General features: G+C 35.9%; 1 protein-coding gene across 3 annotated transcripts in view; it reads left to right on the top strand.

Moving 5' to 3' along the window:
* Positions 1-25,625, top strand: part of VTA1 (vesicle trafficking 1) — a 65,630-nt gene that overhangs the window by 28,442 nt on the left and 11,563 nt on the right. For all 3 annotated transcript variants that reach the window (XM_027084968.1, XM_027084959.1, XM_027084977.1), the window contains exons 5-6: positions 11,268-11,376; positions 16,763-16,936. In XM_027084968.1, the coding sequence (XP_026940769.1) occupies positions 11,268-11,376; positions 16,763-16,936 (283 nt within the window). The remainder of the gene's footprint in view (positions 1-11,267; positions 11,377-16,762; positions 16,937-25,625) is intronic.

The raw sequence follows: 25,625 nt of genomic DNA, 5'->3' as shown, positions 1-25,625 counted from the left end.
CCACTGCACCACCAGGGAAGTCCCTGACTTAAGTGTTATATATCGTATTTTGGAGTAAATTATACTGCAAGTCCTCAAAGGGGAGACTGTCTCATTCTACTCTTACATCTTCTCGGGCAGTAGCTGTAAATTTGCACATTGGGTAAAATCTCAGAGTAAAAACAGTAGCTATTTAGTAGCTATTTAGCTATAGATATTTCAAAAGTTGCTATAGTTTAGCTTTTCATTTTTCAATCTATAGTTGAAGATAATGTTCAGACTTGTTTACATGGAACTTCTTTCATAACTCATCTAAAATGTAATAGATCTCATTTTTCTTGGTCTATTTCCTGACATTTTTTCCTTTTAATTTCATGTCATTTTTCATAGTTCGCAGTATTCACAAAAATTTTTAAAGTCTGTATTTTCTTTAATCTTCAACTTAAAAAAAAATACTTTGTTGCTATTCTGTTTCTGAACACTCCTATCTGTTTAGTTATATGTATTTAACTCTTTTAACTGTGCTTTATATATACAATTCCATCTCAGAATTTGATTAAATTTGTTGTCATTGTAAACTTCTGCCATTCCAGTTATAACTGTCTTGGAATCAGTGTCCCAGTTTTAGGTATAAAGTCACCAAAAGTATATATTAAAATTTTTAATTTTGTATTTTAAAGCAAGCGATGTTCAAAATATAAATAAGTTATTTTTCTTTAACATCTTGTGTTAACTACTTCTGGCCAGTATTGATAGGCTTTCTTTTATTGTATTTTAGATTTATTTCACTTCTAGCAATGTTTGAGGAGCAGATACCATTTTGCCTTTATCTGTTGAGTTTCTGCTAGTTTGGGGGAATCAAATGAATATGGTATGTTTTCCTGCCCTCACAAGGTTTGTGTTCCAACTTGGAAAGGGAAGCAGAATAACTGAGTATGATGATATATGGTGTAGTAATGACAAAATACAGTGATGCGATCCAGTCCTACCATTTGCCTGGCACTGTGCTTAGACACTTTAGATATATCTTGTTTCACTTTCACAACCCTGAATTACAGTGAGAAAACAGAATCAGAAAATAAAAGTTCCTTGTCCCCAGATGCTATGGCCCAGAACAGTATTAACAAACTCTGTGTAATAAAGGTCTAGCATTTTTTTCTTCTTAATTTCCATTCTGTTGCAAGCTGATTGTTTTGTAAAATATAAATAATGATTAACTAGAAAAATAAAACCTTAAAAAGACATATAAAATACAAACCTAATTTGCTATAAGTTTCGTAAATGCTCTCAATTTCTGTATTGTCTTGTCACAAAAGTGGTAAACAGTTTGCAGGCCAGCTCTGGTTCTGGGACCATATTTTGATTGGCACTGATCTACATCCCTCTATGGGAGCTCCCAGAGAATCCTGTTTGTATCTCAATCATGGACTCTCCCTACTCGAAAAACAGGGCTGCAACATAACTGGAATAATAATATACATGAATAGCTGTCTGCAAAGGAGGTAGTCTGTTTAAGGTATTCATTTGCACTGTAAGGTTCAGAATTAAGCAACATCTTCTTGCTAGCCTAGAAAACCATGGTAGATCAGGAGAAATTCATCTACTTACAAAACTGTGTTTTGTACATACACCATACCTTAAGTTTTCATGCTCTCACTGTACACTGAAGGTCTCAGTAATTGTAATAATAAATAGAAAGATATGAGGGTAGTATTGTCTCTCTTATTAGAGTAGGAATTTCATGTATCTTGTATTCACTTCTGTATAATAATTGCCAAGAACAGTGTCTTGTACATGATCTTCAAATAGTTGTAAATTAATGAAGTATTTTTGCATACAATGTTAGTATAATGTGGTTCAGAATACTGCAGGCATTGGCCTCAAAATCCCATATGCCACTTCATAACTGTGTGACTTTGGGTAAGTTATTTGACTTATGTAAGCCTGTTCCCACATCTGTAAGATGAAGAAAATTGTAATACCTACTTCTTCAAGGTGTCTTGGATTTTAAATGAGAAAATACATGTAAAGCCTTTAACAAAGTACCTAGCATATAGTAAACGCTTAAAAAACATTAATTTTGCTTTTATTAGTTGATGGATAATGTTCTAATATCCTGTATTTAGAGAGGACATCCACGTAAAATACATGAAAATTTTAATGGAAACTATCCTCATCTACTCAATCTTATATATTAAGATAAATTTATTCAGAAATAGGCGTATTGTGTATTATTACTACTATATTTGGAGGTCTAGCATGTACAATTGGAGTCCCAAAAAAGAGACTAGAAAGAAAATGTTGAAGAAATAATGACCATAGATTTTCTAAATATAGTGAAAAAAATAGTTATGGAGCCAAGAAGCTCAGTGAACCTCAAGTAAAATAAATACAAAGAAACCATACCTGAGAGCATTTACTGGTTGTGATAGTCCAACCAGTAAAGTTCAGTGATGGAAGAGGAAATCTTGAAGGAGCTGTTTTGGGAAATGACACATTACGCACAAGGTAACAGTGCTTTGAAGGATGGATGGCTTCTCATTTTTTAAAAAAGTTGTGGCAAGAAGATAATGAAATTGGCATATTTAAAGTACTGAAAGAAAAAGCAAACAAGCAAAAGAACCTGACAGCTCAGACTTCTATGTAGAGCAAAGCTACCCTTCAAATAATGAAGGTAAAATAAAAGACATTTTTAGATAAATTAGTTCATTACTAGCAGATCTGCACTAAAGATCTAAAGAACTAAAGAACAGCAGAAAGGATGTTTTTCAGGCTGAAAGAAAATGATACCAGATGACAACTTGGATTTATAGGAAGGAATAAAGTACACTGATACAGTGTATAAGTAAATACATTAAAAACTATATATTTCCTCTTTTATTCGTTTCTTTAAAAATATATATATGCCATTTAACTAAAACTTATTGTAACTATACATATATATTTGGTAACCCCCCCTCTAAAAAAAAAAGGCAGGGAAAGGGAACAGAGGGAAACAGAAGCAGATAGGACTAATATAAAACAAATAACAAATTTTAGGCCTGCATACAGCTGTATCAGTACATACTATAAATGTAAATGGAGTAACACTCCAATTTAAAAGTAGAAAGCAAGTCCTAACTGTATACTATTTATAAGAGACATCCTTTAAATACAGAGACACATATTTTGAAACTGAAAGGATGAAAAAATATTCAATGCAAATACTAAGTTAGCAAAATCTGAGGTGGCCATATTAATATTAGATAAAGTAAACTTTAAGATGATGTTTTACCAGAGGTAAAATGGGACATTTTGTTATCAAGAAGATATTACAGTTCATTAAGAAGGTACCACAGTTATAAATGTCTATGTACCTAATAGCAGTTTTAAACTTTATGAAACAAAACGTGATAAAAATAAAAGAAAATACAGGAAAAAAGTCATAATAGTGGTTGGAGATGTTAACACCCCCCTCTCAGTCATTGGTAGGATAAATAGTTTAAAAGCAGTAAAATTATCTAAAATGAATAAAGGCCGCCCACATCAAATATTGGCTAGAACGTGTGAAAACAAGAGCTTTCGTACCTTGCTTGGTGAAAATGTTAGATGTCATAACCAGTTTGGGAAGAGATTTGGCAGATTTTTATAAAGTTAAACATACACCTACCTTTTTACCCAGCAATTCCTTGGTGTTTATCCAAGAGAAATGAAAACATATGTCCAGAAAAGACTTGTTCAGGAGTGTTCATAGGAACTTTATTCATGATATCCCAAAGCTGTGTAAACAACCTAGATGTCCACCAGCAGAGGAACTGATAAATAAATTGTGCTGTTACTAAGGTATAAAAAGAGGCTACTGATATACCCTAAAACATGCATCAATTTTGTAGACATTATGTTGAGCAAAAAAAGACCCAAAAGAATACAAACTGTATGATTCCCTTCATGTAAAGTACTACAATAGACAACTTGATTCTAGTGAAGAAAATTAGGAGTTTTTGGTGTATGGAAAGGGGAAATTGATCTGGAAAGGGATATAAAGGAGCTTCCTGGGGAACTAGAAATGTTGTATTTTGATAGGAGTATGTTTTACACAGGTAGATCTTTTTGTCAAAACTCAAACTATACACTTAAGATTTATACATCTCAAGGTATATCAGTTTTACTGCAAAAAAAGTTAAATATTGTAGGGTTTTTTTTCTTGATGATATTGAGTTGGCAATTCTAAAACTGCTTACTCTATATTCGAGGATTGTGCAAATGAGTAAATATATTGAGGAAGCCAGATTTCTCACTTCTGGGGAAAGAAGTTACAGTGGGGGGTGGGAGAAGACTATATTGTATTATATTGTTGGATTGGCATTGGAGATGTCCATATTAACTCATGCTTTTAAATATACAAATAAGGCAAAATAGATATATTTCTATAAACAGTATGTATGTATACTATAAATGGGTGCATATACAGTATATGCATGTATTTGTATATACAGCATAAATACATAGGTGTGTGTACACATGCACATAAAACATAGTTCCTATATCTCTGTACTGAAAGAACCTAGAAGCAATGATGCATCAATAACAGTGAGCACCTCTAGTGCCTGATTTTGGGTTCTAAATACCCTTCGTCTATAAAAGGAACCAGGACTCTCATAGAAAGGACTGAATCTAGGGCTGGGTAAGGGAAAGTACTAAATGAAGCTGGATCTTCTTACTGTGCCAGAAAGTAAAGAAATGGTTCACATAATCACAGGAACATGTCAGAAGGATCCAGAAGCCAACTTGAAAGGGTTCCCACTGTCGGCATCAGGGACAATTTGACTATCGAAATATGAATGATATTAATAGGTAATGCATTGAATAAAATAAGAATTCATTCGTCCCTACTGAAACATACAATGGAATAAATAAATGAATGAATAAATAAATAATGGAAGGATGGAGAAAGCTCCTTACAGTAGCGTTCTAACTAATAAATAGAGAAATGATAATGAAGTTAGAAATCATTAATGGGATTTAAAACTAGTGGGTAGAAATTTTGGTGACGAGCAGGATATTTACATTAGTCTCTAAATGTCTCCCCTCAGATTGCTTATTAATTTTAAAGGGGAAAATAGTAAGCCAGTAATGGAAAAACCTGTCTGACACCACTTTAACCAAGTCGTCAAACCTAACACATTCAATATTGGGACCAGCTGATATTATGTGGCTCCTAATAAGATGAAGTGAGAAAGGCAAATATCACTTCAGTGCAAATCCTGTGGAAAATGCATAATCTGAACCTAATCATGAGGAAACATCAGACAAATCCAAACTGAAATGTCAAGGTCAAGAAACACTAACAAAGGCTGTTCCAGATTAAGGGCTAAAAAGATAATGACAACTAAATAATATATGCTTTTTAAGTTAAATAGACCCAGGGGAGGAACTACCAAGGACATCATTGGGCCAATTGACAGAGTTTATTGGGACTGTGGATCAAACAGTATTCTTGTGTAAGTGTTAAATTTCCTGATTTTATTAACCATTGTGTGTGAGATTGTCCTTGATCTTAGAAAATGATTAATGAAAGGGTAAGGGGGCAGAGTGACTTCCAACTTACTCTTAATTGTTACAGAAAAAAATGCAGTAAACATTTTGCATATTAATATGTGCATAGGAAGTCCATGCACATATGAGTAGATTGATAATACAAAATGTAAGCAATTGGGTGATCTGAGTGAAAGATATCGTGTACTAGTTTTAAAACTTTTCTCCAAGCTTGATGAAATTATATAAAGTTCCTTCACAAAACTATATATATATATATTTTTTTTTTTTTTTCTCCCCCAGAAGATAGCATTGGCTTCTTTTCTTGCCCTGGTGGATTAGGTTTTAAATAGTTAATGTTCATACCTTCTTTGGATATCTTTCAGCTAATTGGAGTGTACCTTTCAAATATTATAAAAATAGAGTAAATTTAAGTATTTGTGTATTATAGTTAAGATTTTTTGGTACAGTTTTACTCTCATTTTTAAAATTTGTTTTATAAAATTCTAGTTGCTTTGAAAAATATAAAGGTATAAAAATTTTGAATAAGTCTCCAGGAAATACATATTATTTGTGATAACCACTTTAATATTTGAATCATGATAGTAAGTTTGTTGAATATGTATTTTTAGTGTTTCTCATTGTGCTGTGTCCAGTGTTCCTGGGAGTTATATAGAGCCCTTGTTTGTGTAATATACTTGGGAGAATTGAGGGCCTAAGAGTATAAATGTGTTATCTGTGATGTTACCACCAGCTTAGAGATTCTTATTTTCTTTTGTGTCACTAACTACTTTGAAATGTTATGAAAGCTGTGGCTTCTCTCCCATGCATATGTGTATTGCTTTTTTTTCATATAATGCAGGGGGTTTCACGGACACCCTTCACCCTATCCACTGACCCCTCCCTGCAAGCTTAAGTGAAACTGTGTACTGAAGTTTAATGTTCACATTTATTCGTTAGCAAGAAGTGTTTCACTCCAGTTCAGTATTTTTCTTAGTGCCGTTCTAGGACAGCCAGCTTCAGAATCGTTTGTGGTACTTGATTTAAAAAAAAAAAATGGATTCCAGAATCTACTGTCCATTCATTCATTCACCAAATATTTGTTAATGTCTACTACATGCCAAACACTGTTTTAGGCAGTAGTAATACAGCAGTGGATTAAATCCCTGCCCTTGTGGTTATCACATTCCTCTGGTGAAGACAGACAATAAGCAAATAAACACATAAAATGTATAGTATGTCATATGGTAAGTATTGTGGTAGGGATCCCATGGTAGGGATAGGAAGGTCAATTTAAATAAGGTATTTGGGGAATGTCTCACTAAGAAGGCAACATTTTAGCAAAGCCCTGAAGAAATAAGGGAGTGAATCATTCAGATGTTCCAGGAAGAGACAAGAGAAAGTGCAAAGATTTGTGAACAGCACAGGTACCTGTTAAAGTTCAAGATACAGCAAGGAATACAACGTGGCTGAATCTAGAGTGAGGAAAGTGCTGGCAGGTGACCGTGGGGAAGGGGAGTTCAAATAGAGTTGACAGGATTTGACTGCTATCTTTAAAGTGTTATTACTTGCATTATAATGGACAACGGTGGAAATAGGGGCACCGTTAGTATATTATTAATAATCAAAGTGAGGGCAGTGGTGACTCAGACCAGAAATTGCAATAGAAGACATGGTGAGAAACTGGATACATTTTGAATGTAGAACTGACAGAATTTAAGATTCATTGGTAGAATATGAGAGAAATAGAGGGCTCAAAAATGACTTCAAAGGTTGGGGCTTGAACAACTACAAGACATTTACTGACGTGGAGGAACGAATTGAGTAGCGGGAAGATCTGAAATCGGTTGTGAACTTTGGATGTTTTGAGCTATCAGATGTACAAGTGAAATGCTGAGTTGAATGTATACATCTTGAAGTTCAGAAGAGAGGTCTGAGCAGAGAATATGAATTTGGGAGTTGACCGCACAGTATTTAAAGCCATTAGACTGGAAGAGGTCGTCAAGGTAAAGTGTTGAAAACAAGAAAAGAAGTCTAAGAACTGAAGTCTGTGGCACTCCCCACCCTGGAGATGAGAAAGAATCACTATGAAGGTCTGAAAAGGAACACCCAGTGAGGCAAAACCAGAAGACCAGGAAAGCAAGTGAAAAGGGGGTTGCGAGGAGGAGGGAGTACTCAACTTTCCACGTTAATGGGGACAAGTAAGATGACATCTAAACTTTGGATTTAGCAAGAGAAGTAATCCTTAACCTTGACAAAAGCAGTTGCAGTGCATGCTAGGGATAAAAACTTGACTAGGATGGGTTCAAGAGGAAGAATTGGAGACAGCTAATATAAAGCATTTTCTAACACACCATTGTAAAGCAATTATACTCCAATAAAGATGTTATAAAAAATAAAGCATTCTCTTTCAAGGTGGCTAATGGAAAATGCTAATGGAAAATGATTTATATCAGGTTTTCTATAATTTGGGCCAGGAATTTTTTTTTTTCATGTGGACCATTTTTTTAAAGTCTTTATTGAATTTGTTACAATATTGCTTCTGTTTTATGTTTTGGTTTTTTGGCCGTGAGGCATGTGGGATCTTAGCTTCCCAACCAGGGATCAAACCCACACCCCCTGCATTGGAGGGTGAAGTCTTAACCACTGGATCACCAGGGAAGTCCCAGGAATTTATTTTTTTATTACACCCTAATATGATTCCTACATGCACCAGGTTTGAGAACCCCTGTTTTAATGTATGATTGGTGTTTGCTGGCCAGTCATTCTTCAGTGTAGCAAGTGCAAATGATTTAAAAATTAAATGAAAATTCTTATTTAACTGCTGACTCAGTGGCTAAAATTTGCAGTTGTCAGTGACTCTCGTCAATCCAGTTACAAAACAGGAACATAGAGGCCAGGGACAAAAGTAAAAGTTCTTTTTGTAATTCCTGTTTCCCAGAAAGGATGTCTAATCAGCCAAAATAAGTTGAAAAATTTCAAAAATATTGACATCTTGAAATTCTCCTCTTCAAATATTGTTTAATATTTAGCATCTTTTATTTTAAAGAAAACAACGAAAAGGTGAATTAGTTTTGAGTTACAACTGCCAAAATCTGCTCAGAATTTAAGCACCAGTTTCTAGCGATGTCTTGGAAATAGTGTGGAATAAAAATCAAACTGTTGTGTTGATTTATCTGCTTTGGGGAAATTTTTTTAAATGTTATTTATTAAAATGAACCCATTTCAGGTTAGAGTAATGTTTTTTAAACTTCACATACTAATGAAGGAACCCAACGTGGTTTAAATGTCTCTACACTGTTTATACTATGAAATTAGGAATGAAGGAACCTTCTAAAGTCATTACAATACGACTTACCCAATTAAGGCTTTAGGCGATGTTAAATTATTTCAGACCAAAGAAAGTCTGTCTCATTTTTAAAAGACTCCAAAAGAAAGTAACTTAAACTTTCCTAAGCAATTTATTCATTTACTTTCAAAATGATTCTCTTTATATTTAAAGTAACATTTAAAAGCCCGTTTTCTGGTTCTGAAGAACCTAGGGGCAGGACAGGAATAAAGACACAGATGTAGAGAATGGACTTGAGGACACGGGGAGGGGGAAGGGTAAGCTGGGACGAAGTGAGAGAGTGGCATGGACATATATACACTACCAAATATAAAATAGATAGCTAGTGGGAAGCAGCCACATAGCACACGGAGATCAGCTCATTGCTTTGCGACCGCCTAGAGGGGTGGGATATGGAGGGTGGGAGGGAGACGCAAGAGGGAGGGGATATGGAGATATATGTATACGTATATCTGATTCCCTTTGTTGTACAGCAGAAACTAACACACCATTGTAAAGCAATTATGCTCCAATAAAGGTGTTAAATAATAAAAAAAGCACACTTTCCCTTATTGTATATATTCCTATCTAAATTACAAATTGCAGTTTGCTAATTGTAGCTTACCAGAACAGCCCTAAATTGAATGGCTGGGTTGACTACTAGTGTGACATGGGATAAGTCATTTTACTTTAGTAATGCCACTTCCTCATCTCTATAATGTTGGCATTATAGAATCCTAAGAGAAAAAGATGAAGAAAATATTATGGACTTCAGATAATACAGGTGTCACATTTAGTGATGGAAGTTATTGCCTGGCTTTCACATTGGACTCCAAAGCTCATGCCTAATTTGTTCATCCCATTACCTCTAGCGCTTAGCATGGTGCCTGACTTGAGTAAATGATAAATAGCTGTTGACTTGCTGGGAGTCAGGGTAGCTCATTACGGGAATAAACATTTGAACTGAACCTAAGAGAAGAGGAGACTTTTGGCAGAAGAGGAAGCCGTATGAGACAGGGAGAATAGCATGAGAAAGACTGCAGGTGAGGCAGAATCCCAGCTGGTTTGAGGGAAATGGTAGGAAATGAGACTGAAGCCATGTCCACAATGTAGAAGGCCTTGAAAGCCAGGTTAATCTGTATTTACATTGAGTCAGTCTTTTAATGTCTCAGAGCCTTAGTGTGAGTAAAACATGACCTGCCTAAATTTCAAGGTTGTGGTAAGGACCAGGTAAGGGGAAGTGGAGCAAAATATAATTGTACCTGGAAGAAAATGAAAATCAACGTATGGAACTTTTTAAAAAATGGAATATATGAGAGGATTGTTTTATAAGAGAAGTTAAATATACAAATTCAGTAATTTGAAGGGTTACTTTTCTTTAGGTTTCTGTATGTTGTACTACTTGTCTATAGTAGTATGTAGAGAATCTCACATTACAGAATACTCAACTAAGTATCTGGACTGTATGCAGTACTTGTAGTTATTGATGACTTAGTGGATCTTTACAAAAGGCAAATTACAGTTGTTTTCAACATAATTAAGTCATGTGTTCTCTCCAACTTTAATGTGCATACAGATCACCTGGGGGGCCTTGATGCAGTGCAGATTGTGGTTCAGGAAGTCTGGGGTAGGCTAGAAGAGTCTGCATTTCTAACAAGCTCCCAGGTGTTAGCAGTGCCACTGGTCCATGATTATAATAAAGGTCAAATGAAAATATAAACTGAAAATCAGTAGTCCATCCGAAATTCTAACAGATTTTACTCTTGTATTTTTAAAGCAAATTTTTGTCTTATTTTATAGCATGTAGCATAAATTTTAAGCCAGGAAAGAAGAAGAGGCAACTAGCAGGTTCTTCACTGATTTTGCATTTCTCTTTACAGCAACCCAGTGATGTATTATTTTCCCCTTTTTAGAACCGAGGTAACTGAGATTTAGAGTTGGTAAATAAAATGTTAGAAGGTCAAGTTTGCGTAGCTGTCGGTCTAATGTTCATGTGTTTGCTGTAACCACTATAGCATCTTAGTTCTTTGTTTGTTTTCATATATTTGTACAGATTAATTTTTCCCTCTTTAGTGAAAATCGTTTAGTATGTTGTTATTTTACGTTTAATTTTAAATTCAATTTAGCCTATTTCTGTCCTGTGCATAAAAGTTGCCAGTTTTGCTGAAAGGACACTCCTGTAATTCCATTATAGACCTTTTCTGAAACACAAAACCACAAAAGAGAACTAGTTATGTGTCTTGAGGAAGATGGCTTTTCATGAAGTCTGTCAAGCCCTAGGCAGTTGGTAGAATCCCATGATAAAGTGGGGAGATTGCCAGAATATATCAGAGCTGTACCATGCAAAAATAGGTTTTATCACAGAAGTATGATTGTCATCATAATGTATATTTTTATTTGACTTTTTTACTGCAGTCTAACATTGACATAAAAATATTTCTTTTAGAATGTGAAACACAGAAAGTATGCAAGGTGGAAGGCAACATATATTCACAATTGTTTAAAGAATGGAGAGACTCCTCAAGCAGGGCCTGTTGGGATTGAAGAAGATAATGGTATGTATTTATCTAAGTAAAATGATTTAGTAGAATCATAATTGCTCAATATATTATTATTCAGAGTTTTTAGAAGGAGTGATACAATTTTGTTTCCTTCATCAGGTCCGAAATCAGGTGTAAAATTATAAACTTAGGGACAAGTGAAAAATTAAGGCCAAACTGTTCTAATATCTGTCTGTGTCAACTGCTCTAATATCTGTCTCCGGCCTCTAATCAGATTTCTTTCCTACGTGGGACAGGCAGTCCTTTTTTAATCTATAAAATGTTTCCAAACCACAAAGAACACTGAATTTATTTTGTATATACCTGAGGTGGGTTTTTGGGGGGGAGAGGGGCAGGTAATACTTTCACATGGTTAAAAATTTATACAGTATATAAGAAATATGAAGTGAAATTCTCCTTTCCACCATACCCTTTATCTTCCCAGATTCTACTGAAACCCAAATAAGTAAATAATGTTTTTAGTGTTTTGTGTATTTTTACAGAGATTATTTTTTATAAATTACTAGTAAATAGGAATATATACCCTCACTTTTTTCACACAATTGGTAATACACACACTGTTCTACATCTGGTTGGTTGGTTTATTTATTCATTCATTTGGAGGACTATTTAGAATTTTATAATGCCACTCAGTAAAAAAGCAACACTACAGTTCTACCTATAAATACTATGTGTAAACTATTTTTGCAGCTCTTCTCCTAGAGGAGCAAGCTTTTATGCATCATTTCAAGTGAATTTTTTGCTATCTATTCCTGAAGGACATTTCATGATATATCCTTGTTTAATCTTGAGGTAGCCTTTTTCACATAGAATGCTTCTTGCAGTCATATAATAAATGCCTTGTATTCATATAATGCCTTAAAGCTTGCAGATCATTTTCATGTATCTCATACCCTCAAAAATCTCCAAGAGATAGTTGGTGTTATTTCTGTTTTACAGAAGAGGAAATTGAGGTTCTGGGTTTTGGCCTGCCTAATGTCATGGAACCACAGAGAAGGAGAACGAGAAGTTGAATTATTACTCAAAGTCCTTTGTTCTTTTTACTAACACTATAGCATGAATACTGTAATATTAAGTTGTTATTAAGTGTTTAAAGTTAACTATTCTAAGACATGGTTAAGTTTTGGAGTTATTTACAGCATGGCGGTGAAATTGGATTTTTTTCAAGTGTATTGCTACAACCTTATTTCTCACTTTTTCATTTAATATTTCGGAATGTTTTACATACTTCCTTCGCTGCTTTAATACTGACCACAGTCAGGCATGGTTTATGTTAGTTCTACTGTTTACAAAACCATTAGTCACTTCCAGTTTTCCAGAAGAAAAGATCCAAGATCCTTAGCCTACCAAGCAAGACTCACCATGATCTGGCACTGACCAGTTTTATTTCCTACTCCTGTCTCCTGTTGTCTTTGTCCACTAGGGCTGCCAGAGCAAAATACCATAGACGGGGTGGCTTAAACAAAAGGCATTTATTTTCTCACAGTTCTGGAGGCTGGAAAATCCAAGATCAAGGTCCAGCAGAGTTTGGTTTCTGGTGAAAATCTACTTCCTGGCTTTCAGAGGACCACCTTCCTTCTGTTCTCATATGGTGGAGTGTCAAGGAGAGGGGGCAAAGGAGGGGGAGAGGCGCAGATGATTCCTGTTGGATTAGGGCTCCTCCCTTATGACCTCACTTAACCTGTAGTTACCTCTAAAAACCCTGTCTCCGTATACCGTCACATTGGGGGTTACGGCTTCATCATACGAATTTTGGGGGGACAGTTCAGTCCATAACACCTATATAAACCCTTTATTATATCCATAGACGTTAACGGCAAGAAAGTACCTTTGTCTCTTTCTTTAATTAAAACCATTTCTCCCTCCTAAAACGTTCATCTTTCTTTACCTGTCTGAATCCTGCCTTTCTGTAAAAGCCTTCATGTGAATTTCTGCAGAGCTATTTTATGTATGTATTTATAGTTTCTTATAAAATATATATTTAATAAAGTGAGTATTTTTATAATTTATGATAATATTTATAATTTATAGAGCACATGCTAGGTGTTAGGCACTGTGATAGACATTTTACATATATTATCTAATTTAGTCCCCATATAATTCTGTTGGTAGCTGGGCATCCCTATTTAAGCTCTAATGACTAGTTAATGGAACCTAGGATTTGAACCCAAATCTTTATCATTCTAACGTCTATGCTCTTATTCTACATTTAAGTGGATGTATTTTTTCCTCAACCAGATAACAAGACTTAACACGTATATATTTTCCCCATTGAGCCTTCCAGGAAAATGTCCCAATCAACCAATCAACTTAACATAATCTAGTCTTCCCTTGAGAACATAGTACCAACATGATGAGAAACACTTCTGTGCTTTAGCCATGGTATAGAGCCCCAAATTTGTAATGACCTCCCATTTCCTAGGGCATACCCTTGTGCTTGCATTTTTTAAATCTTATACATTTTTTTCATTCATTTTTTAAGAAACTTTTTTTTTCTTTTTTAAAGTCATTTTGTCGGCGTTACCTGGGTACTAGGGTTGGATAAGACATGGTCCTGTACTGTAAGAGCTTACATTCTCATGGGGAGCTATAGGTTAATAAGTAGTTATAGTACATGTTGGTAAGAAGTGGTGCCTGAGCTGAGTCTTAAAAGATAAATTGAACTAATTAAGTCAGGTAAAGAAAAAAGGGAAGGATGCTACAACTGAAGAGAATAGCATCTTCAAAGGCAGGGAGGCGGATTGAGAACTGGCCAACTGTAAGAACTGAAAGAAAGGGAAAAAAAAGAAGAAAAATGTTTTTGAAAGTGAATTGGAGAAAGATAATTCTGCAGGTTGTAATGTGAATCCAGGAGCAGTAATCCAAATTATAAATAATGAAAATCTGGGTAAGTTATTGGCCAGGGGGGAATAAAGAGAAGGAAGTATAGTTAAGGAAGTGTAATCAATAGGATCAAGGAACAGTTTAATATGAGACAAGAGGGAGAAAACAGAAAATGATTCCTGTTTTGGGCTTTTGTGCTCAGAGGCATGGTGATTCCATTCAAAGAAATGGCTAAATACAAGATGAGCAGGTTGGTGGGAAAAGTCAAGGGAAGGCATTGAGATGCTAATGTGATTACTACTTGAAGAAGTTCAATAGCGATTAGATATTCTACCCAAGATTTCAGAAGAAAGGTCAAGGCTGAAAGTAGAATTTTGGAGTTGTCAGTTTGAAAGGAAGAAGTGAAGCCAAAGTAAAATGCTGGATCACCCAGGGGGAATGGGTTGCTTAAGAATTAAAACCAAAGGTGGAACCAACCTTTTTTCACCTTTAGTAATCATATTAAATTGGAGTCTGAAGCAGAGACACTTCTGTTATTACATATAAGGTACATACACATATGTGTAGTAAATGTAAAAATACATGTAATATTCCTAATTACTCTCAAACATTTGATTTGAAAGATACTTCACTGCTTATATATGCTTATGTATGAAAATACACCATGAAAAAAATCTTTGTTTTTTTAAACATATCATTTTACTTTTCAGTAGTATTTCTGAGGTATCATTCTAGATACACTGAAATACCTATAAATGATCAATTTTGTTTTTCAGGCACTCTTTCAGCATCAGTAACTTTCTCTAATCTTAAACTTTTTAACCTTTTTCTCTTGAAAGTGTTGATTATTATCTTGATCTCTTTTGTTCTGAAATGGTTGTTTTAAGCCCTCTATAATACTATAAATTATTAAATCTGTGTAATTTTTATTTTGCTTTCCCAAAATTGGCTTAAATTGAGCTTGTAATTTTTATTCATTATTTTCATTCAGTTTTTATAGAGCTTCTGGATAGTAAAAATTGTTAGCTATAGAATACTAATAATCCTTTTAGATATAAAGGAGAATATTTTCATTGTATACTTTTCAACCTGTTAATTTAAAAAATACCCTGGTGTCATTAGGTGTTAATGTCATAACATCTAACAGTGTCTGCTCAGAAATGGCTTACGGCTCTAAAAGAGGATGTTATTAAATCTGAATATGTATGCAAAAACTCTTCTTTAAAACTGGTTTTTCTTTTTCTCAGTGTAGCATTATATTCTCTTGTGTTTTTAAATTTTATAAGATATTCTAGGTGTAAAAGGTATTATGTTTAATAAAAGTCTAATTTTCTGTCATTCTGGAATTGAATTCTAGTAAAGCTAGTAAAAAATAATAGATACTATACCTTAGTTAATTTAGAGTAAGAGAAAAAGAAGTATACTTAATTTTTGAAAACAGTACTATGTCACCATATTGTCAGAAAATACTTAAGGAAGCCATATGATTGGTACAAAAAAGTGTTCTAGAAAAAATTTAGGCTCAACTGAAGGAATATCTGTTAACATTCAAACTCTAAGTTTCCATATCCACTTGGATATGGAACAACAAAGTGGCTCTCTTATTACTCCTTTCTACATAGACAGCTCAATGTGAAATTTTATTCCTTTGTTTTTGTTGATTAATTTGTTGAACAACACACAGGTAATCATTTAATAGCTAGTAAACAATAAATATTGAGTAAAAGGCAGCTGTCAGAAAGTAGAGTTCTTATGGAGAGCATAAATGTGACATGTTTTGCCAAAAATGTCCTCCATTTTTCATAAATTTAAAGAATGGGTTTAAAGAAAATTTATTTTTAAGAAAAATATAATATATGCAAAGATTTTACAGAGTTGGAAAGTATTAATTTAAAGAAATGTTGATCATACTGCCAGGCACAACTAAGTGTTTCAAGAAAAGGAAAAAAATTTAAACAATTATTTTAAGAGAAGCTGCTTATCAATTGCATTAAATAGAATTACATTCAAATGTCTGTCATGTCCGTATAGCAAAATAAGAATATTTGGCATTTCTATTTCAAAATACAGATCTTCCTCAACTTACAATGGGGTTATATCCTAATAACCCATCATAAACTGGAAATATAATTTGAAAATACATTTAATACACCTACCCTACTGAACATCATAGCTTAGCCCAGCCTACCTTAAAAGTGCTCAGAACACTTACAGTAGCCCACAGTTGGGCAGAGTCATCTAACACAAAGCCTATTTTATAATAAAGTGTTGAATATCTCATGTAATTTACTGAATAGTGTACTGAAAGTGAAAAATAAAATGGTTGTAAGTGTGTCGGTTTTTTACCCTTGTGGTTGCGTGGCTGACTGGGAGCTGTGGCTGCAGCTGCCCAGCATCACAGAGAGTACTATACTGCATATCGCTAGCCTGGGAAAAGATCAAAATTCAAAGTATGGTTTCTACTGAGTCCCTATCACTTTTGCACCATTGTACAAAAACCCCATGAATCAGGGACTGTGTGGACCTCATTTAACATTGCATGTATATTATATAATAGATGTTGAGGAAAATGAAGATGCTGGAACTGCCTCTCTGCCCAGTCAGCCACCTCAGCCGTCATCTTCAGCGTATGACCCAAGCAACATGCCATCAAGCAGCTATACTGGAATACAGATTCCTCCCGGTGCCCACGCTCCAGCTAATACCCCAGCAGAAGTGCCTCATAGCACAGGTAGGAAATTGAAGCTTAACGAATTTGAACTCTCCTTTCATAAATAACAACTGTGCTTCTCATATTTGTGCCTCATAATGATGGTCCTAAAGCATGATAAGATCTTTAAGTTCCACTTGAACCCACCAAAAAGTTATATCCTTTTCGTTGAAGTTTTAATATTAGTTGTATTTTAATTTTTTAAGAAATGACAAAATATATTTATGTGCAATTGATTACTATTGACCTTATGTTTTATTAATAAGTAAAGTTCCTGTGCTTTTCGTGTGTGTGGCTGTTTTCTTTTTCTTCCCCTCCCTTTCTTTCCCCTTCACTGTTCAAGAATAGCACTGAGGTGAGTGGGGCTTATTATAGGATGTGTCTGTCAGGTTCCCACTGTGATCGCAAGATTCATTTTTCTTGACTTATTCCCTTAGGACTCTGCCTCCTCCCTCAACATGGGTATTATTGATGAAGGAGCAAGCTTTGAGCACAGAATCTCAATAGCCGTGGATTCACAGACAAGTGAAAGGAGGGGGGTTGGGGTTTGGTGGTTTGGTTTTTTAATATTACAAACGTGCCTAAAAATAAACCACAGAAGTGATGCCTGCTATCTTTGAATAAATTAGTACTATATGTCTGTGTTTTCATAGAAAAAAGATCTGACAAAACTAGTCTCCAGGAATAAGTCAATGTCATAATATAAACTTTTGAAAGTTGCAGATACTCTTATTTACTTGTATTGTTGACAGAGTATAACCCTTACTTCCAAATAGAGGGGCATTTAAAACCATAGTTTAAATAAATCTTATATTTAATTAATTTTTTTTCCAAAAATTGTTTTTAAACTTTTATCTCAGCATAAGGGTAATCTATGGTAGTAACCTATATATTTCAAAATATTTAATTAATAGAATAAAAGTTGCCTTTGCGCCTTGATTTCTACTATTGCGGTTATTCACCATTACTTCATTGACTTTCAAATTTTCAGCCTCAGTTTACCCAAACCATTTAGGTTATTTTGCATGAGTTGAACAACATTTAAGAGTTTTCTGTATTGACCCTTGTAGCAGCAATTACGATTAGTTTCTTTCCTCCTGTTTTACAGCTTTCAACTTCATATCATCTACAAATAATGCAAACATTTTTGTAAGCATATTGATGAACATGATAATTTTAACACTGATCTCTTTAGTATCATCATTCTGTATATTTTACCCTGCCTGACTTTTCATTGCTTTAAGGTCTATGTGATAGAATTAATAGACCAATTTCCATTAGTTTTGTAAGTAAAATTTCATGGAACACTGTTTTAAATATTTTATTATCTTTTGGGAATATTCAGTATTTCCAGGGTAGAATGAAGTAAGCAAAACCAGCTACATATTTAGATGTATTTGCCTTTGATAAATACTGCTCAAGTTACACTATTGGTAGTAAGTTTAAAAACTGACCAAGAGCCTCCAACACAAGCATATTTACAGAAGGGTGAAGTGAGAATAAAATACACTTGGGAGTCACATAGTATTAGTAATTAGTTTCTAGTCCTTGCTAAACCACAAACTCAACTGTTACTCAGTTCCCGACTGAGGTTATTCTCTCTTTTAAAATGAAATTAATCATACTTCTCATAGTTGTTTCAATTATTAAAGGGGAAGAAGTATGAAAGTTGACTACTATGCCTAACACAAAATCAGTGTTCAGCAAATTAGCTTCCTTTTCCTTTTTTTTTCCTTTTTCTTTTCCCATATATTTTATTACAGAATTTTTTTTTTTTTTTTAAGATGTTGGGGGTAGGAGTTTATTTATTTATTTTGGGTTGTGTTGGGTCTTCGTTTCTGTGTGAGGGCTTTCTCTAGTTGCGGCAAGTGGGGGCCACTCTTCATCGCGGTGCGCGGGCCTCTCACTATCACAGCCTCTCTTGTTGTGGAGCACAGGCTCCAGATGCGCAGGCTCAGTAGTTGTGGCTCACGGGCCTAGTTGCTCCGTGGCATCTGGGATCCTCCCAGACCAGGGCTCGAACCCGTGTCCCCTGCATTTGCAGGCAGATTCTCAACGAGTGTGCCACCAGGGAAGCCCCTATTACAGAATACTGAGTAGAGTTTCCTTTGCTATACAGTAGGTTCTTGTTGGTTATCTTTTTTTTTTTTTTGACATCTTTATTGGAGTATAATTGCTTTACAGTGTTGTGTTAGTTTCTGCTTTATAACAAAGTGAATCAGCTATGTGTATATATATATACATCCCCATATCCCCTCCCTCTTGCGTCTCCCTCACACCCTCCCTATCCCACCCCTCTAGGTGGTCACAAAGCACTGAGCTGATCTCCCTGTGATATGCGGCTGCTTCCCACTAGCTATCTATTTTACGTTTGGTAGTGTATATATGTCAGTGCTGCTCTCTCACTTCGTCCCAGCTTACCCTTCCCCCTCCCTGTGTCCTCAGGTTCGTTCTCTACGTCCACATCTTTATTACTTTCCTGCCCCTAGGTTCATCAGAACCATTATTTTTTTCTTAGATTCCATATATATGTATTAACATACAGTATTTGTTTTTCTCTTTCTCACTTCACTCTGTATGACAGACTCAGTGTCCATCCACCTCACTACAAATAACTCAATTTCGTTTCTTTTTATGGCTGAGTAATAGTCCATTGTATGTATGTGCCACGTTTTCTTTATCCATTCATCTGTCGATGGACACTTAGGTTGCTTCCATGTCCTGGCTATAGTAAATAGTGCTGCAGTGAACATTGTGGTACATGACTCATTTTGAATTATGGTTTTCTCAGGGTATGTACCCAGAAGTGGGATTGCTGGGTCGTATGGTAGTTCTATTTTTAGTTTTTTAAGGAACCTCCATACTCTTCTCCATAGTGGCTGTATCAATTTACATTCCCACCAACAGTGCAAGAGGGTTCCTTTTTCTCCACACCTCTTCAGCATTTATTGTTTGTAGAATTTTTGATGATGGCCATTCTGACTGATGTGAGGTGATACCTCATTGTAGTTTTGATTTGCATTTCTCTAATGATAGTGATGTTGAGCATTCTTTCATGTGTTTGTTGGCAGTCTGTATATCTTCTTTGGAGAAATGTCTCTTTAGGTCTTCTGCCCATTTTTGGATCGGGTTGATTGTTTTTTTGATATTGAGCTGCATGAGCTGCGTGTATATTTTGGAGATTAATCCTTTGTCATTTGCTTCGTTTGCAAATATCTTCTCCCATTGTGAGGGTTGTCTTTGTGTTGTTTATGGTTTCCTTTGCTGTACAAAAGCTTTTAAATTTCATTAGGTCCCATTTGTTTAGTTTTGTTTTTATTTCCATTTTTGCATCTATGTTCATCAGTGATGTTGGTCTGTAATTTTTTTGTGACATCTTTGTCTGGTTTTGGTATCAGGTGGCCTCATAGAATGAGTTTGGGAGCGTTCATCTCTCTGCTGTATTTTGGAAGAGTTTGAAAAGCATAGGTGTTAGCCCTTCTCTAAATGTTTGATAGAATTCGCCTGTGAAGCCATCTGGTCCTGGGCTTTTGTTTGTTGGAAGATTTTTCATCACAGTTTCAATTTCAGTGCTTGTGATTGGTCTGTTTATATTTTCTATCTCTTCCTGGTTCAGTCTTGGAAGGTTGTGCTTTTCTAAGAATTTGTCTATTTCTTCCAGGTTGTCCATTTTATTGGCATATAATTGCTTGTAGTAATCTCTCATGATCCTCTATTTCTGCAGTGTCAGTTGTTACTTCTCCTTTTTCATTTCTAATTCTGTTGATTTGAGTCTTCTCGCTTTTTTTCTTGATTAGTCTGGCTAATGGTTTATCAATTTTGTTTATCTTCTCAAAGAACCAGCGTTTTATTTTAGTTTTATTGATCTTTGCTATTGTTTTCTTCATTTCTTTTTTATTTATTTCTGATCTGATCTTTATGATTTGTTTCCTTCTGCTAACTTTGGTTTGTCCTTCTTTCTCTAATTGCTTTAGTTGTAAGATTAGGTTGTTTATTTGAGATTTTTCTTGTTTTGAGGTAGGATTGTATTTCTGTTGACTTCTCTCTGAGAACTGCTTTTGCTGCATCTCATAGGTTTTGGGTGGTTGTGTTTTCTTTGTCATTCATTTCTAGGTATTTTTTCATTTCCTCTTTGATTTCTTCAGTGATCTCTTCGTTATTGAGTAGTGTATTGTTTAGCCTCCATGTGTTTGTATTTTTTACAGATTTTTTCCTGTAATTGCTATCTAGTCTTATAGGGTTGTGGTCAGAAAAGATACCTGATATGATTTCAATTTTCTTATATTTATCAAGGCTTGATTTGTGACCCAAGATATGGTCTATTCTGGAGAATGTTGCATGAGCACTTGAGAAGAAAGTGTATTCTGTTGCTTTTGGATGGGAATGTCCTATAAATATCAATTAAGTCCATCTTGTTTAATGTGTCATTTAAAGCTTGTGTTTCCTTATTTTCATTTTGGATGATCTGTCCATTGGTGAAAGTGATGTGTTAAAGTCCCCTACTATTATTGTGTTACTGTCGATTTCCCCTTTTATGGCTGTTAGCATTTGCCTTATGTATTGAGGTGCTCCTATGTTGGATGCATAAATATTTACCATTGTTATATCTTCTTCTTGGATTGATCCCTTGATCGTTATGTACTGTCCTTCTTTGTCTCTTGTAATAGTGTTTATTTTAAAGTCTATTTTGTGTGATATGAGAATTGCTACTCCAGCTTTCTTTTGATTTCCATTTGCATGGAATATCTTTTTCCATCCCCTCACTTTCTGTCTGTATGTTCCCTAGGTCTGAAATGGGTCTCTTGTAGACAGCATATATACGGGTCTTGTTTTTGTATCCATTGAGCCAGTCTGTGTCTTTTGGTTGGAGCATTTAATCCATTTCAATTTAAGGTAATTATCGATATGTATGTTCCTATTACCATTTTCTTAATTTGGGGGGGTTTGTTATTATAGGTCTTTTCCTTCTCTTGTGTTTCCTGCCTAGAGAAGTTCCTTTAGCATTTGTTGTAAAGCTGGTTTGGTGGTGCTGAATTCTCTTAGCTTTTGCTTGCTGTAAAGGTTTTAATTTCTCCATCGAATCTGAATGAGATCCTTGCCGGGTAGAGTAATCTTGGTTGTAGGTTTATCCCTTTCTTCACTCTAAATATGTCCTGCCACTCCCTTCTGGCTTGCAGAATTTCTCCTGAAAGATCAGCTGTTACCTTTATGGGGATTCCCTTGTATGTTATTTGTTGCTTTTCTCTTGCTGCTTTTAATATTTTTTATTTGTATTTAATTTTTGATAGTTTGAGTAATATGTGTCTGGCATGTTTCTCTTTGGGTTTATCATATATGGCACTCTCTGCGCTTCCTGGATTTGATTGACTATCTCCTTTCCCATGCTAGGGAAGTTTTCAACTATAATCTCTTCAAATATTTTCTCAGACCATTTCTTTTTCTCTTCTTCTTCTGGGACCCCTATAATTCGAATGTTGGTTTGTTCAGTGTTGTCCCAGAGGTCTCTGAGACTGTCCTCAATTCTCTTCATTCTTTTTTCTTTTTTCTGCTCCCTGGCAGTTATTTCCACCATTTTATCTTCCAGCTCACTTATCCTTTCTTCTGCCTCAGTTATTCTGCTGTTCATTCATTCTAGAGTATTTTCAGTTTCAGTTATTGTGTTGTTCATCACTGTTTGTTTTGCTCTTTAGTTCTTCTAGATCTTTGTTAAATGTTTCTTGTATTTTCTCCATTCTGTTTCCCAGATTTTGGGTCATGTTTACTCTGATTACTCTGAATTCTTTTTCAGGTAGGTTGGCTAATCATCTTCATTTATTTGGTCTTGTAGGTTTTTACCTTGCTTCTTCATCTGTAACATATTTTTTTGTCATTTCCATTTAAAAAAAATTTTTTTGATGGGTGAGGCTTTATTCCTGTCTTACTGGTTGTTTGGCCTGAGGCGTCCAGCACTGGAGTTTGCAGGCAGTTGGATAGAGCTGGGTCTTGGTGTTCAGAGGAGGACCTCTGGGAGGCCTTACTCTGATGAATATTTCTTGGGATCTGAGGTTCTCTGTTAGTCCAGTGGGTTGGACTTGGAGCCCCCACCACAGGAGCTGGGGCCTGACCTCCAGCCTGGGAGTGAAGATCTGGCAAGCTGCATGGCACAGCAAAAAAAAAAAAAAAAAGAAAGAAAAAAAAAGGGAGGTCAGGGGAACAAGCCAAAGAGAGAGAACAATAACAAACTATAAAGAATAAAATAAATTTAGAAAAATAAAAGCTTTATTAGGAAAAATAGAAATGTAAATGAATCAACAACAGTGAATCCACAAGATAAAACAGAACCCCAATCTAAAAGAGGAGGAAAAAAAAAGCCTTTGTATGGGGCAGAATTTAGGCGGGGGTAGAACTTAGGCAGGGGCGGGGTTTAGGGCAGGGCGGGGCCTAGGCGGGTGGGGGGGTGACGTTTGAGCGTGGGTTGGGGCCTAGGCTCAGGACCCAGCAGGAAAAGGCCCTGGGGACGGGGCCTCTGCTTAGGACCTGAAGGGAAGGCGAGAGGCAGCATGTACAAAGGAGGGCCTCTGGAGTGTGGAGTTCCGGAGTTTGGAGGTAGGGCCTGGGTGAGCGTGTGGGAGTGGGGCTTGGGCTCTGCACGGCAGGAGGTTGGCTCCGAGGGCAGAGGATTAGACCCAAGAGCCCAGCAGGCTCCCCCGTAGCTAAGTGGACAGGGAAAGCTCTGGCCCCATTCCCTTCTGTTCCTCTGAGTACCCCCCCCTGCCGTTCCTCCCCAGGGTCTCCCCCATCCCCACGGGACCCCTAACCGTGTGTGGGTCACTGGGTTTAGGAACTCCTCCCTTCCCCCAGCCACCCCTCAGGGGTGCTGGTTCCAGAGGTCCAGCCTTTACTTTTCCTCCCCCTTCCCTCCCTCCCGCTTTGTCAGGACCCGCATGGCTGGAGGGGGCCTCGGTGGGCAGAGGATCAGGCCCAGGATCTCAGCAGGTTCCTGGGGGCCCAAGTGGGCAGGAGAAACCTGGCCACGCTCCCTTTTGATCCTCTGCCCTCCCAGTGGTTCCCCAGTTTCCTCCTTCTGGCGTGGGATCCCTTCCCCTCCCCCAGCCCCCCCCCAGGGGCGCCAGTCCCTCCCACCTCCACTTCTCCTCCCCCTTCACTACCCCCCACGCCCCACGTCCTACCCGGTCGCTGGGGGTTCCTGCCGTCCCCTTAGGTGTCCGTGGTCCTCCACAGGTGCCTGGTACGTGCCTTAGTTGTGCTTCCTTTTTTTTAATGTTCCTTCCTATTTCTGTGCCAAAGAAAGGGTATTTAATAGGAAGTTAATGAACACTTAAAATCATTTTGTGAATCAAGAAAAGTGTCACTGTTGGGGTAGGACATTGACCTTACAAAAAGATTGCCTAAGGGGTATTGCTCAGGCAGTGTATCTTAGGGCAGAGTTGTGGTATAGGCCCATATACATATATTTTATATGTAGGCATACTGTGTGTATATATGAGAGGGAAAATATGGTTGTAGTAGGAGGGTTATAATAGGTTGAACCAAACAAAGTGTCTTTTTGTATAACAAAAGTGATAAAATATTAGTAGTTTCATATGTTCAAGCTAATAGACTCCTGCTCAGAATATCCACACATAAAGATAGGTATCAGGAGGTAGTCTTCTATTTCTGTTAGGAAGTTTTCTGGCATGAACAGTTCATTTTGATCCATTTAAATCTGGCATGAGCCTTATTTTTTTTTTTCACTCTCTTATGTTCTTCAGAGTGAGACATAAAACTAAAAACCTTGGAACTGCTTTAGGGCATCAGGTGTACATTCTTATAGACTTAGCATTTAAATAATTATCATAGCTATTTCATAAACTTATTCTAACAGAGCTATATTAGATATTGCTATCCCTACTTTACAAACTAAAGAAATTAAGCAGTTATCCAAAAAAAATACACATAGAAACATACCTAATAAGTAACAGTACTAGAATTTAAATCCAAGTCTTTTGGATTTCATGTTTTTGGCACCTCCCTTCTGTTTCCCTTCCAAGGAACTAAAGTTCTATCAAATCAAAACCTACATTTCTCATAATATTTTTCCTCTTAAGGTTGGCTTGAGATATGGGAATCTCCTCTTTGCTGGCAGATTTTTTTTTCTATTATATTTAAAACAGTAAAAAAAAAAAATAGTTCATAGTTGCCTAATAGAAAGTGAAATAACATTTTTAGTTTATAAATATAGCAGATGTTTCCCCTTTTACTCACTTTAAGAATGATTTACTTTCTCTCATATAAAGGTCCAGGATGCACTTTTATCAAAGGGAAATCCTTAAGATAGCTGAAAAGAATAGTATGTACTAATATACAGTTTTTAGTTCTTCCACAGAAAAGCAGAGGGTGCAAGGAGGGCCGGGATAGAGATTGTTTGAACAGCCAAGTGTTTACCTCTTTGTGCTTTTACCACTGTGTAATATCAGATAGAGGCAATACAGCCTATGGTTTTTTCTTTCTCTTGAAACATGCTTTTCACAGTCTGTAAATATTGAAGATGTCAGTGATAAATCTAAATAGATTAAAAGAGTTATTTTAGAATTAATGCTAGCCTTTTAATTATAAATGCAGCTCACCTCGTAAGTAAATCCAAAGCTTAGCTCTTTTATTGTTGTTCTTTTAAGTGACAGAAGTACTGTATTTGAATTCTGCTGTACAGCTTTCAAAGTGGTTAATATTC

The sequence above is a fragment of the Aethalodelphis obliquidens genome, unplaced genomic scaffold (assembly GCF_003676395.1).
Source record: "Aethalodelphis obliquidens isolate GAN/ISIS:26980383/991018 unplaced genomic scaffold, ASM367639v1 scaffold3, whole genome shotgun sequence".
NCBI classification, from domain to species: domain Eukaryota; kingdom Metazoa; phylum Chordata; class Mammalia; order Artiodactyla; family Delphinidae; genus Aethalodelphis; species Aethalodelphis obliquidens.
The sequence above is the reverse complement of the archived record's forward strand: the minus strand, read 5'-3'. Positions and strand labels throughout refer to the sequence as shown.